Source organism: Pseudoliparis swirei, chromosome 15 (genome assembly GCF_029220125.1).
Source record: "Pseudoliparis swirei isolate HS2019 ecotype Mariana Trench chromosome 15, NWPU_hadal_v1, whole genome shotgun sequence".
Lineage (NCBI taxonomy): Eukaryota > Metazoa > Chordata > Actinopteri > Perciformes > Liparidae > Pseudoliparis > Pseudoliparis swirei.
The window spans coordinates 22826388-22841566 of record NC_079402.1 but is presented as its reverse complement, the minus strand read 5'-3'; the positions used below and the strand labels follow the sequence as shown (position 1 = coordinate 22841566).

The 15179-nt window shown below is 47.5% G+C and overlaps 1 protein-coding gene across 4 annotated transcripts in view; it reads right to left on the bottom strand.

Annotated features, from left to right (window-relative positions):
• Window positions 1-5115: 5115 nt before the first annotated feature.
• LOC130204867 (SEC14-like protein 2) overlaps window positions 5116-15179 on the bottom strand; it is a 16473-nt gene continuing 6409 nt past the window's right edge. For 2 of the 4 annotated variants that reach the window (XM_056431830.1, XM_056431833.1), the window contains 8 exons: window positions 11501-11563; window positions 11206-11394; window positions 8041-8136; window positions 7769-7973; window positions 7371-7477; window positions 6933-7072; window positions 6354-6526; window positions 5116-5948 (listed from right to left, as the gene is read on the bottom strand). In XM_056431830.1, the coding sequence (XP_056287805.1) occupies window positions 5818-5948; window positions 6354-6526; window positions 6933-7072; window positions 7371-7477; window positions 7769-7973; window positions 8041-8136; window positions 11206-11394; window positions 11501-11563 (1104 nt within the window). In that variant the 3' untranslated portion in view covers window positions 5116-5817. The remainder of the gene's footprint in view (window positions 5949-6353; window positions 6527-6932; window positions 7073-7370; window positions 7478-7768; window positions 7974-8040; window positions 8137-11205; window positions 11395-11500; window positions 11564-15179) is intronic. The other 2 variants (XM_056431831.1, XM_056431832.1) reach the window with 2 other exon arrangements.

Here is a 15179-nt window from a genome sequence, read left to right as displayed (position 1 = left end):
AAATCAGTGTCTTTTAAACAAACCTCTTAACTCTAAAGTATTTGGACATTAAATTATTGCATTCATATTTATCTTCTTATTTTAATATTTCCTAGCGTCTTTATTATTAGGCTAATATGTAGTGACTAACAATGACGTAACACACACGCAGCGTGGTCTTCTGCCCCCTGGTGGTCAAACCGGTTCAAGTGATTCTGGCGTGAAATAGTTAAAAAGTTATAATTATTTATTATTTATTGTTGGTAAATTAATAGGATTTTTAGTTATTATTTACCTGTAATAATATATACATTTAATAATATGAACAACATTTTGGTAGATTATAATTTCAGCTGCTCCTGAACGCATCATCTCACTCTTCCGGTAAGCTCTGGTTGCCAGCTCAACAGCGAGCATGACTTCTTCTTCTCTCCCTCCCGCTCCCTCTTGCTCAGTGTGTCTCATGTATAGTTATCCCCCTGCCTCCCTTAATGATAACGATACATGCAACAAGTGTAGTTTATTTGCTAGGTTGGAGGCAGGTCTAAGTGGGTTAGATGCACGGCTCCGCGCTATCGAAGCTCAGACAGCTATGCTAGTTAGCCCGCCCTCTCCCGTAGTCGGCGCGGAGCTACAGTCAGCTGATAGCTGTTCCCCGGCGGTAACCGTGCAGCCGGGTGGTTGGGTAACTGTTCGCAGGAGTAGTAAGTCTACACAGAAGCCCGCTGTGCACCAACCACTTCACGTTTCGAACCAGTTTTCCCTGCTCAACGACACGCTGAGGAACACACCCTGGTTATCGGGAGCTCTATAGTCAGGAACGTGAAAATAGCGAAGCCACGGACCAGAGTGGTGTGCCTCCCGGGGGCCAGAGCGGGCGGTGGAGTCTTATTTGAAGCTGCTGGCTGGACAAGCGGAGATACAGTCAGATTGTAATACACGGTGGTAATGACGCCGAGCCCGTCGGTCGGAAGTCACTAAAATTAATGTGGAATCGGTGTGTGCTTATGCCAAGACGTTGTCGGACACCGTAATTTTCTCTGGCCCTCTCCCAAATTTGCAGACAGACGATTGTATGGCGAATGTCGTCTTTCAACCGCTGGCTGTCGGTGGTGCCCAGCGAATAATGTGGGCTCGTAGACAACTGGAAGACTTTCTGGGAAAACCTGATCTGATGAGGAGGCGGCATTCATCCCACGTTGACGGAGCGTCTCATTTCTGCGAATATGACCAAGTTGATCACGGACTTAATCTATGACAACCCAGGGTTCAGATCAGGAACCGGGAGCAGAGTTGTAGTTTAACACCCTTCTCTGCTCTTCCATTCGAGCAGTTACCCACCCATGACTCTAGAGTAGAGACTGTGTCTGTCCACGGCCACTTCAATTAAATAAATCAAAAGTAAGCAGAAGAGGAGTCGTACACAATAACCTTATACAAGTTAACACAATTATTTCAGCAGTGCAACAAAATAGGTCTATTAAATGTGGTCTCCTAAATATTCGATCTCTGTCATCTAAAGCTGTGTTACTGAATGATTTAATATCAGATAATCACATTGATTTATGTTGCCTAACTGAAACCTGGCTGAGCCATGAAGAATATGTCTGCCTGAATGAATCGACTCCTCCAAGTCATATTAATACTCACATTCCTCGAGGCACCGGTCGAGGAGGTGGAGTAGCAGCCATCTTTGAATCGAGCCTATTAATTAATCCTCAACCAAAATTACACTACACCTCATTTGAAAGCCTTGTTCTTAGTCTTTCACATCCAACCTGGAAAACACTACAGCCAATTCGATTTGTGATTCTGTACCGCCACCAGGTCCATATTCAGAGTTTATATCTGAATTCTCAGAATTTATATCAAGTTTGGTTCTTAAAACCGATAAAGTTATTATTGTTGGAGATTTTAATATCCATGTGGATGTTGATAATGATTGCCTTAGTGCTGCATTCATCTCCTTGTTGGACTCGATTGGCTTCTGTCAGAGTACAGAAACCCACTCACAGCTTTGGCCACACGCTTGATCTTGTTCTTACTTATGGCGTTGACATTGAGCATTTGAACGTCTTCCCACAGAATCCTCTTCTGTCAGACCACAACCTCATAACTTTTGAATTTATACTACGGGTGTACTCCGTTAGTCAATAGTTTCTACACCAGATGTCTAACTGACAGTGCTGTAGCTAAATTTAAAGCGATTCCTTCTGTATTTGATTCGATACCACGTCTCAATATAACAGAGGACTCCTGGTCTAACTTTAGTCCGTCCCAGATTGATCATCTTGTTGACAGTGCCATAGGCTCTCTGAGAATGACACTGGACTCGATAGCCCTCTGAAGAAGAAGACAGTGAGGAAGGAGGTTTGCTCCTGGTATAACCCTCAGACCCGCAAACTGAAGCAAGCGTCACGAAAGCTTGAGCATATGGCGTTCAACTAATCTCGAAGAATCCCGCTTAGTTTGGCGAGATAGTGTTAAAACATATAAGAAGGCCCTCCGTAATGCCAGAGCAGCCTATTACTCATCAATAATAGAAAAAAATAAAAACAACCCCAGGTTTCTCTTCAGCACTGTAGCCAGGCTGACAGAGAGTCACAGCTTTGTGGAGCCGAGCATTCCTATAAACCTTAGTGGTAATGACTTTATGAACTTCTTTAATGAAAAGATTTTAACTATTAGGGACAAGATTAATAATCTCTTGCCCATAACCAGTGCCAATCTGTCCTCAAGTGGAATGGCCTTGGAAACTGCTGTATGCCCTGGTGTATATTTGGAGGGATTTTCTCCTATCAACCATGACCAATTATCTTCAACGGTTTCTACTTCGAACACGTCTACCTGTCTCTTGGACCCCATCCCGACGAGGCTGCTTAAAGACGTTTTGCCTTTAATTGGCGGCTCTCTATTAGATATTATCAATGTGTCTCTGCTAACAGGCCACGTACCACACTCCTTCAAGGTGGCTGTTATTAAACCTCTCCTGAAGAAGCCCACTCTGGATCCAGAGGTATTGGCTAACTACAGACCGATCTCTAACCTCCCGTTCCTCTCCAAGATCCTTGAGAAAGTGGTCGCAAATCAGTTGTGCGACTTTCTACATCATAATAGTTTATTTGAGAAATTTCAATCAGGATTTAGAAAACACCACAGCACCGAGACGGCACTGGTGAAAATTACAAATGACCTCTTAATGGCAGCAGATAAAGGACTCTCTCTGTCCTGGTCTTGTTAGACCTTAGTGCTGCATTCGACACCATTGACCATGACATCCTGTTACAGAGACTGGAGCAGTCGATTGGCATTTCAGGCACGGCACTAATTTGGTTTAAATCCTATTTATCAGATCGATCTCAGTTTGTATTTATGCGATGACGCCTCGATAACCACCAACGTTAATCACGGAGTTCCACAAGGTTCTGTGCTTGGACCAATTTTATTTACCTTATACATGCTTCCTTTGGGCAATATTATCAGGAAACACTCCATAAACTTTCATTGTTATGCAGATGACACTCAACTATATTTATCGATAAAACCAGAGGAGAGCAACCAACTCTGTAAAATTCAAGCATGTCTTAAAGACATAAAAACATGGATGACCTGCAACTTCTTGATGTTAAACTCAGACAAAACCGAAGTAATTTTAATCGGCCCTGAGCACCTCAGAGATCAATTATCTGGTGATGTGGATTCTGTAGACGGCATTGCCCTGGCATCCAACACCACTGTAAAGAATCTTGGCGTTATCTTTGATCGGGACTTGTCCTTTAACTCCCACGTAAAGCAAATCTCAAGGACTGCATTCTTTCATCTCGTAATATTTCAAAAATCAGGCACATCTTGTCTCAAAAGATGCAGAAAAATTGGTTCACGCGTTCGTTACTTGAGACTGGATTACTGCAACTCCTTATTAGCAGGCTGCTCTAATAAATCTCTTAGGTCCCTCAGTTGATCCAGAATGCTGCAGCTCGTGTTCTCACTAAAACTAAGAAAAGAGATCACATCACTCCTGCACTAGCTGCTCTGCACTGGCTCCCAGTAAAATCAAGAATCACTTTTAAAATTCTTCTCTTAACCTACAAAGCCTTGATTGGTGATGCTCCATCATATCTTAAGGAGCTTGTCGTACCATATTGCCCCACTAGAGAGCTACGCTCACTAAATGCGGGACTACTTGTAGTTCCTAGAGTCTTAAAAGTAGAATGGGAGCCAGAGCCTTTGGTTATCAAGCTCCTCTTTTATGGAACCAGCTTCCAATTTCAGTCCGGGAGGCAGACACAGTCACCTCGTTTAAGAGTAGACTTAAGACCTTCCTCTTTGACAGAGCTTATAGTTAGGGCTGAATCAGGTTTGCCCTGGTCCAGCCCCTTGATATGCTGCTATAGGCTTATAGCTGCCGGGGACGTTTTAGGATGCACTGAGTACCTATCTCCTCTTTTTCTCTCCTTAAGGATGAATTTTCATCTCTCAATCACACGTTACTAACTCTGCTTTCTCCCGGAAGTCCTTTTGACTTCGTCTCATGGGGTCATCGGACCCTATGAGACGGCATAGATCCTATCTGCCTGATGGATCGTCTGGGTCGTGGAATTCCTGCTCATGACTACGCCACTGTCCTGTTGAGACTCCGCCCACTCTTCCTCCCCACCGCCATCTGCCTGATGGATCGTGGAGGTCTCCATCGTGGAATATGCCTACTATGAACTATTCATACACTCTGTCATATTCATTGAATGTATTTTAACTCTAATCTGTCCTTCTGTACACATTACATCTATTGCATCTGTCCATCCTAGGAGAGGGATCCTCCTCTGTTGCTCTCCTGCAGGTTTCTTCCCTTTTTTTCCCCCCTGAAGGGTTATTTGGGAGTTTTTCCTGGTCCGATGTGAGGTTTTGGGGCAGGGATGTCTATGTGTACAGATTGTAAAGCACTCCGAGACAAATTTGTAATTTGTGAAATTGGGCTATACAAATAAACTGAATTGAATTGAATTGAATTGAATAACAAGAATTCTAAATATAATTTAATTAGAATAAAGATTATAATTGACAACTTTGTTATGAAAAAATTAAATACCAACAGTTTGTTAAATTTCTTCTTTTATTATAATAAATACAAATTAAATGTCGAGTTCACAGGATTTAGTTTATTGGTGTTTTTAGACATCCTACATTTCAACACATTACATAACGATCCAATAATAGTCAAACAATATGAATAAATTAATTTTGAAGACGTCTTTCTTCTTCTTCTTATTCGACATCCGTCTCTTGTTGTTAAGTTTAAACACAACGCGGCGGTGACTTCTCTAAAATGTCCTGGAGTCACGAGGCTGGACAATGACATCATTGTTTATTGTCTTTTGTTGTTGTTGTTGTTGTTGTTGTAGATCACTTAGTGGTTGTTTTGGTCTCTTTGTGGATGTTTTGTATCACAAATGATGATTGGTGGTTATTGGTGGTTATTGGTGGTTATTGGTGGTTATTGGTGGTTATTGGTGGTTATTGGTGGTTATTGGTGGTTATTGGTGGTTATGATTGATGGTGATTGGTGGTAATTAGTGATGATTGGTGGTAATTAGTGATGATTGGTGGTGATTGGTGGTAATTGGTGGCGATTGGGGATGATTGGTGATGATTGGTGGTGATTGGGGATGATTGGTAGTGATTGGTGGTGATAGGGGATGATTGGTGGTGATTGGTGATGATTGGTAGTGATTGGGGATGATTGATGGTGATTGGTGGTGATTGGTGGTGATTGGGGATGGTTGGTAGTGATTGGTGGTGATTGGTGGTGATTGGTATGTGATTGGTGGTCCGTGCTCTCCATCACTGCAGCCTCCGGTCTCCTTTGCCTCGAGGACTCGGCGGCGGTCCGTCACCAGGAGGAAGCACCTCGACCTTGTAGCTGACCTTCTTGGACTGCAGGATGCTGTAGCTGTTGTCAAAGCACAGCACGTCTGAGGAGACACGAGCGTCAGGTACAGCGGGACTCCAACTGGTCCTGGACCAGCTCACCTGCTGACGGAGCCAGGCTAGCTGAGTCCCCCGTTTTAAGTCTTTACGCGAAGCTAAGCTAATATTAAGAACTGTGGCAAGTAATCAAACGAGCACACTTCCCAAAATGTCAAATGAAAAACGAAATCAAAACCTTTTGTTCCTTTTTATAGCTTATATCATATTTATTTTTAATATATTTTGAAAGCTTTTTTATTTCCTTTGGAATTTGTTTTCAACTTTAATTACTGCACCGTAATCAAATGAGGCGTTTATATCCGTTTCAGTTGGTTGAAATGTGCAAACTCGACACCGGGTGGCGCCACATACCCCGCACCGGCCCTTTAAATAAGTGATGCTGGACTCACAGGCGCCGGTCTCTGGGCAGGTGACCTGGCTGTCCTCCGGCACCAGGTGAGCGTTGTAGCGCTCGCTCGGCAGCACCGGCACCATGTCGGACACCTTCTGACCCGGGGCGACGTCACCGGGCCGCCGGAACACGCCGAACCCGACGTCAGCGCCGTCGCTGCAGAACTGACACCTGGACGTAAACAGCTGGTCAGTAAACTAAATATTAAACTAATTATTAAACCAATTAATAAACTAATTCATAAACTACTTATTAAACTGCTACAGTCGCAAAACATCAACAAACAAGATAATGTGTGTATATTTATATATATATATAAATATACATATAAATATATATATATATTTATATATATATACATATATAAATGTATATATATATAAATATGTATATAAATATATATATATATAAATATCTATATATATATAGATATTTATATAAATATATATATATTAATATACATATTTATATATACACATATATTTATATTTATATATACATATACATATATATATATATATATATTCATATCTATTTACTTTCATTCATTTACAAGTACACGTAGTACACGTAGTACCTCAAGAGGCTGCCGGCCTCCGTCACCTCCACCTCCAGCTGGAAGGCGGAGCCTCTGCTGACCTTCACGCTGCTGTCGTACTGAACCAACACCGAGTCACGGAGGTAGAAGGAGGCGGGAACCACGCCGCCATACTTGATCTGGAACGACAGGAAGGTCACTCCTGCTGCTCCTCCTCCTCCTGCTGCTCCTCCTGCTCCTAATGCTCTTTATGCTCCTCCTCCTCCTGCTCCTCATGCTGCTCCTCATACTCCTTCCACTCCTCCTGCTGCTCCTTCTCCTGCTCCTCCTCATGCTCCTCTTGCTGCTCCTGCTGCTCATGCTTCTCCTGCTGCTCATGATTCTTCTGCTCCTCCTGCTGCTTCTCTTGCTCCTCTTGCTCCTCCTTCTCCTGCTCCTCCTCCTGCTCCTCCTCCTGCTGCTCATCCCCCTCCTCACCATGCTCCTGCAGTGGGGGTCTCCATCCGGGTCGGTCCTGGTTCCTCCGTAGGCGACAGGAAGCTGGTCGGGGTCGATGTGGTTGCGCAACACTTCCTGCCAATTTCCTGAAGCAGAAAAGAGATCGAGTGGAAACGTTCATCAATATTATTATTGTGTGTAGTAAAATATATAATATAATAAACAATATAAAATATATGTTATATAATATAAAATATTATTGAATAAATAATATAAATTTTATAATATAATATAACATATAATACAATGAACATGTAACTAGTGAGTATGGTTACTGTGATACTTCTACTGTAACAGAGTATTTGTGTGTCTTTAGTACTTTTTACTGTCCTTATTGTACACATGGAGAACCAACACTAGCCTCCTTATCTCCTTACTCCCTAGGACGAGGATCTTCCTCCTTGTCGCCTCGCTCAGGAAGTGTTTGATGAGGTTGAAGGCCATCGGGAACATTTTGGGAGCTGCAGCAGAAACGAGGGATGATGAAGAAGAAAAAGAAGAAGAAGAAGAAGAAGAAGCACCTTTGATGAGAAACACCCTCTTCAGTCCTTCTGGGTAGTTCTCTTCAAACATGGTGAGGACCTGGAGGAGGAAGAGGATGAGTGTTAATAACCATTTGTTGTTGTTGTTGTTGTGAAGGAGTTCAAACCTCTCCGTAAGTCTCAATCGCAGGTTTCCAGACGTGCTTCAGTCCGAGTCCTTCACAGTCATAGATCAGAGAAACGGCCTCGATGACCTCACCCAGCTGGGGGGGGGGGGGGGGGGAGACCAGAGAGGAGACAAGAGAGGAGAGAGGAGAGGAGACCAGAGAGGAGACCAGAGAGGAGACCAGAGAGGAGACAGGAGAGGAGACCAGAGAGGAGACCAGAGAGGAGACCAGAGAGAAGACCAGAGAGGAGAGAGGAGAGGAGACCAGAGAGGAGACCAGAGAGGAGACCAGAGAGGAGAGAGGAGAGGAGACCAGAGAGGAGACCAGAGAGGAGAGAGGAGAGGAGACCAGAGAGGAGAGAGGAGAGGAGACCAGAGAGGAGAGAGGAGAGGAGACAAGAGAGGAGACCAGAGAGGAGACCAGAGAGGAGACCAGAGAGGAGACCAGAGAGGAGACCAGAGAGGAGACAGGAGAGGAGACCAGAGAGGAGAGAGGAGAGGAGACAAGAGAGGAGACCAGAGAGGAGACAGGAGAGGAGACCAGAGAGGAGACAAGAGAGGAGACCAGAGAGGAGACAGGAGAGGAGAGGAGACCAGAGAGGAGACCAGAGAGGAGACAAGAGAGGAGAGGAGACCAGAGAGGAGACCAGAGAGGAGACAAGAGAGGAGACAGGAGAGGAGACCAGAGAGGAGACCAGAGAGGAGACCAGAGAGGAGACAGGAGAGGAGACCAGAGAGGAGAGAGGAGAGGAGACCAGAGAGGAGACAGGAGAGGAGACCAGAGAGGAGACAAGAGAGGAGACCAGAGAGGAGACCAGAGAGGAGACCAGAGAGGAGACAGGAGAGGAGACCAGAGAGGAGAGAGGAGAGGAGACAAGAGAGGAGACAAGAGAGGAGAGGAGACCAGAGAGGAGACCAGAGAGGAGACAAGAGAGGAGAGAGGAGAGGAGACCAGAGAGGAGACCAGAGAGGAGACAAGAGAGGAGACCAGAGAGGAGACCAGAGAGGAGACCAGAGAGGAGACAGGAGAGGAGACCAGAGAGGAGAGAGGAGAGGAGACAAGAGAGGAGACCAGAGAGGAGACAGGAGAGGAGACCAGAGAGGAGACAAGAGAGGAGACCAGAGAGGAGACCAGAGAGGAGACCAGAGAGGAGACCAGAGAGGAGACCAGAGAGGAGACAGGAGAGGAGACCAGAGAGGAGAGAGGAGAGGAGACAAGAGAGGAGATCAGAGAGGAGACAGGAGAGGAGACCAGAGAGGAAAGAGGAGACCAGAGAGGAGACCAGAGAGGAGAGAGGAGACCAGAGAGGAGAGAGGAGACCAGAGAGGAGACCAGAGAGGAGACCAGAGAGGAGAGAGGAGACCAGAGAGGAGACGAGAGAGGAGACCAGAGAGGAGACCAGAGAGGAGACCAGAGAGGAGAGAGGAGGAGACCAGAGAGGAGACCAGAGAGGAGAGAGGAGACCAGAGAGGAGAGAGGAGACCAGAGAGAAGAGAGGAGACCAGAGAGGAGACCAGAGAGGAGACCAGAGAGGAGACAAGAGAGGAGAGGAGACCAGAGAGGAGACCAGAGAGGAGACCAGAGAGGAGACAAGAGAGGAGAGAGGAGAGGAGACCAGAGAGGAGAGAGGAGAGGAGACCAGAGAGGAGACCAGAGAGGAGACCAGAGAGGAGACCAGAGAGGAGACCAGAGAGGAGACAAGAGAGGAGAGAGGAGAGGAGACCAGAGAGGAGACAAGAGAGGAGACCAGAGAGGAGACCAGAGAGGAGACCAGAGAGGAGACCAGAGAGGAGACAAGAGAGGAGACAGGAGAGGAGAGAGGAGAGAGGAGACAAGAGAGGAGAGAGGAGAGGAGACCAGAGAGGAGACCAGAGAGGAGACCAGAGAGGAGACCAGAGAGGAGACCAGAGAGGAGACAAGAGAGGAGAGAGGAGAGGAGACCAGAGAGGAGACCGGAGAGGAGACAAGAGACCAGAGAGGAGACAAGAGAGGAGACCAGAGAGGAGACCAGAGAGGAGACCAGAGAGGAGACAAGAGAGGAGACAGGAGAGGAGACAGGAGAGGAGACAAGAGAGGAGACAGGAGAGGAGACAAGAGAGGAGACGAGAGGAGACCAGAGAGGAGACCAGAGAGGAGACAAGAGAGGAGACAGGAGAGGAGACCAGAGAGGAGACAGGAGAAGAGACAAGAGAGGAGACAGGAGAAGAGACAAGAGAGGAGACCAGAGAGGAGACAGGAGAGGAGACAGGAGAAGAGACAAGAGAGGAGACAAGAGAGGAGACCAGAGAGGAGACAAGAGAGGAGACAAGAGAGGAGACAAGAGAGGAGACCAGAGAGGAGACAGGAGAGGAGACAGGAGAGGAGACAGGAGAAGAGACAAGAGAGGAGACAGGAGAGGAGACCAGAGAGGAGACCAGAGAGGAGAGAGGAGAGGAGACCAGAGAGGAGACAGGAGAGGAGACAAGAGAGGAGACCAGAGAGGAGAGAGGAGAGGAGACCAGAGAGGAGAGAGGAGAGGAGACCAGAGAGGAGACCAGAGAGGAGACAGGAGAGGAGACCAGAGAGGAGAGAGGAGAGGAGACCAGAGAGGAGACCAGAGAGGAGAGAGGAGAGGAGACCAGAGAGGAGACAGGAGAGGAGACAAGAGAGGAGACCAGAGAGGAGAGAGGAGAGGAGACCAGAGAGGAGACCAGAGAGGAGAGAGGAGAGGAGACCAGAGAGGAGACCAGAGAGGAGACCAGAGAGGAGAGAGGAGAGGAGACCAGAGAGGAGACAGGAGAGGAGACAAGAGAGGAGACCAGAGAGGAGACCAGAGAGGAGACCAGAGAGGAGACCAGAGAGGAGACAAGAGAGGAGAGAGGAGAGGAGACCAGAGAGGAGACCAGAGAGGAGAGAGGAGAGGAGACCAGAGAGGAGACAGGAGAGGAGACAAGAGAGGAGACAGGAGAGGAGACAAGAGAGGAGACAGGAGAGGATGGGTCAATGGGAGAAGGAGAGGAAAGAAAGGTTACGCGTTAAGAGGTACCCAAGAGAGAGGAGAGAAGAGGAGAGAGGAGACACGTTAGCGGAGATGACCGAGGTGGGAGGAGCCAAGTGGACACGTTGACGAGGTGGGAGGAGCCAAGTGGACACGTTGACGAGGTGGGAGGAGCCAAGTGGACTCACCTTCTCCGACTGCCTCCTACACTCGCGGTGCAGGATCTCCGTGTGCCGGATCTTGGTCTTCAGGAAGTCCCTCTTGGTTGCCGATAGCAACAGGCCTCTGGGGTCCAGCGGGCCGATGACATCATACCAGATGGGACTGCCCTCACGGTCGAACCCACACATCCCCCCCGACACGTACCGCTCGATCACCTGAGGTATTAGTACATCATAGTACATCATAGTACATCATAGTACACCTCAGAGGTACTTGATGTACTCTCTACTCTAAAGCTCAGTAGCTGTAATCAGTTCAAACCTCTGGAGGCTTCCAGTCGGTGATGATGGAGTCCACCTCCATCTTCCTCCTGAACTCCAGGTGCTGCAGAGAGAGACAGAGAGACAGAGAGACAGAGACAGAGAGGTAGAGAGGGAGAGAGACAGAGAGAGAGAGACAGAGAGAGAGAGAGAGAGAGACAGAGAGAGAGACAGAGAGAGAGATGTAGAGAGACAGAGAGAGAGACAGAGAGAGAGAGACAGAGAGAGAGAGAGACAGAGAGAGATTTTTTTGATTTTTGAAAAACACTTTATTTACATTTTTTCCATCACGTTTCTCTACAAATAAAGTGTTTTAAAAATCAGGTTATTTAAAATAAAAGCAAACAAACAAAACATTAAAAACATTAAAAAAGAAAACATGTTTTACCGAATAAAAAGTGGTGCAAACTCCAGCTCCTCCTCCACCACAGAACAAACAATACCTTTAAAACACCAGCGTTGTTTAAAAGCATCCAGGTCTCCAATGTGTTTGTAAAACCTGAACTCCAGCCAGAGTCTGGCTCTGATGTTACAGAGCCACACTGCCTTGGCCTCCTGCCCCTCTCTGTTTTCCACCCGGGACTTCCTAGTTAAATAAATTGCCATTTTTGCTTCACCGGATAAAACATTTAGGAGCTGCCACTTTTCTTTTTCTGTGTTTTTGTAGGCAGCTCCCATGATAAAAACCTTCTCTGTAAAAACCACATTAAAAAGACTAAAAACCACTGTTAAAAGAGCGAAGAAACTCAAAAGTCTCTTACACTCGTTAAAAACATGGTAAATAGTCTCCCGGAGGTCACAGAAGGGGCACTGGCTCAGGACAGCGGGATTGATTACCGAAATAAAAGCGTTGGACGCGACAGCACCGTGTAAAATCTGCCACTGGAGGTCAGCGGTCCTTTTCTTTAGGGGAGGCTTGTATAGGACCCCCCACTGCGGGCCAGGGCCTCCATGCCCAAGTCTCTCTGACCACACAGTGGGCGGTCTGTTGCACAGTCCGGACCTGTTGATGCTCTTCACGAGGTTAAAATACAAAGTCTTCTTGTCTGCTTTGTTCAGTGTGCAGTTTTCTGGGTGGCTCGTTCTTAGCAGGGGCGGTGAGTCCCCCTAGCCCCGGGCTGAGGGAGATGTTTGGGAAGGGGTCTGCAGGGTCCGGCTCTGCTCTCTGCTGGCTGTAGTCATTGAGGAGGCTCCTCTCCAACCCGGTCAGCCTCTGCCTCCACAGCTCCAGGAGCCTCCTCGCCACCCGGTCGGAATGCATCCCAGCAGGGAGCCCAGGGCCGGGGGTCGCTCAGCGTCGGCCCCACTGCATCCACCAACTGCTGCAGGAAAGGGTCTTTGTTCGCAGCAGCGCCCGTTAGTCCAGGGTGACGCTGCTGCTAATGTCTAGTTTTGCCCGTGAATTAATGGTTCTCTCAACAACCAGAACAGAGAGTCAGACTGTGGGCACCTTTCGTGCTTAAAAGGGCCCACGACTTAAAAACACCCTGATAAAGGAGGCAGCCCACTTAGTTTTAAAATGCTGGAGTCTATTAAAAACAGAGCAGTATCCAGCCCCAGGTTGTCAGCACGTCTGAGGATGCAGCTGGCCACGTCTCGCCACACTAAAATCCCCGGATTCGTTAAAACTTCTGAACAAACTGTAATCTAAAGTGGCGTCCGGCTGGCCAGGTGGACAAGGCCCTGTCCCCCTCCTCTCTGGCTAAAAACAGCACCCCCTGTGGCACCCAGTGTAGACCCTCCCAAAAGAAATCCACCATCTTCTTTTGTATGTTGGCTAAGAAGCCAGAGGGAGGGTCTAACACGGTCAACCTGTGCCACAGTTGGGATGCAATAAGATTGTTTAAAACCAGTACTCTACCCTTAAAAGACATCTGGGGGAGCAGCCACTTCCACTTGGAAAGTTTCCCCTCTATCTTCTCTGTGACGCCCTCCCAGTTCTTCTGGACCATGCTCGGTTTCCCAGGTATATTCCTAAATATTTAAAACCGTCCTTTTCCATATGAGCTTTTGTGGAAGAACCGGGAGGCCACGCCACTCCCCACAGCGAGGGCTTCGCTTTTCTTCCAGTTCACCCTCGCTGATGATGCCGTGCTAAAATCATGTACTATTTGATTTAAAAGGTTTACATCATTTTGATTCTTGATAAAAACAACAACGTCGTCGGCATATGCCGATAAAATCATTCCTTTACTAAAACCAGGTAAAACCAAACCATGTAGGCTAGAGCGTATTTTAATGAGGAGGGCTGAGGGAGAGTGCGTAGAGCATCCCGGACAGAGCACAGCCCTGCCGGACCCCTCTACTCACTCTAAAAGGAGCACACAGCCTGCCGTTTATCTTCAGCACACTCTCAACATTACAGTACAACACCTTGATCTTAGCTATGAAGCCAGCGCTGAACCCAAACTTCCCCAGAACTTTCCAGAGGAAACCGTGTTCAACGCGGTCAAAAGCCTTTTCCTGATCTAGAGAAATCAGACCAGTATCCATACCCAACGAGCTGGAGACCTCCAAAGCGTCCCGAATGAGGTGGGCGTTGTCCACCATGGACCTGCCGGGCACACAGTAGGTCTGGTCGATGGAGGACCTGCTCCATAGCTCCCCTCAGCCTGGAGGCCAGGACCCTGGACAGAAGCTTATAATCCACACACAGCAGAGACACAGGGCGCCAGTTACCGATGTCCTGCGGGTTTCCTTTTTTTGGCAGTAGCGTCAGCACTGCCCTCCGGCAGGACATCGGCATGGAACCAGAGGCCAGACTCTCGTTGAAGACGTCTAGGATGTCCCTCCGAGGACATCCCAGTATTTTTGTAAAATTCAGCGGGAGGCCGTCGATTCCGGGCGCGCCTCCTGCATTCCTGCAGGGCAGCTTTCAGCTCTTGGGGGTTATGGGTCTGTCGAGCTCCTCATTAGTCTCCTCGGAGACCTGAGGCAGCTCCCACAGAGCCCCTCCGTCGACTCTCCCTCCTCCCTATACTCAGTGGCATAAAGGGAGGTAAAACCCACCGCCGCTTCCGGATCTGGCTTGGCTCCACAACCGACTGCCCTCGTCCGTCAGCAGTGAGTGGATCACTACGCTGCCCACTCCTCCTCTCCAGGCCGAAGAAGAAGCTAGAGGGAGTGTCCATCTCCGCGATGGTCTGGAATCGGGACCTGACCAGTGCGCCTTGCACTTTTACTTGAACAGGTCGGCGAGCCGCTTTTTACTTTGAGGACTTCAATATGTCCTCGATCTCCTGTGGACTCGCGTAAACTTTCTAGGTCCACTATCTCAGTCTCCAGGTCCTTCATAGATCTGGTGACGTCTCTAGTGACGTTGAAAGTGTGCTGCTGACAAAGGAGCTTAATTTCTACCTTACCACGGTCCCACCACTGCCTAAGATTATTAAAATCACTCTTCCTCAGCCTAAGTATGCCCCGAAAATAATACAACACCTCTCTAAAATTCCTATCGAAAGTTAAAACTGTATTAAAATGCCAATATGCGCTCCTAGGTACAAAATTCCTAATAAAAACATGACATAAAACCAAAGAGTGATCAGTAAAACCAGCGGAACAATGCTGCACATTTTAAAAATATTAAAATGGTGCTTAAAAACATAAATACGGTCTAACCTGGCTGAGGAGATCCTTCCCTCCCTAACGTGGGACCATGTGTACTGTCGGCAGTCCGGATG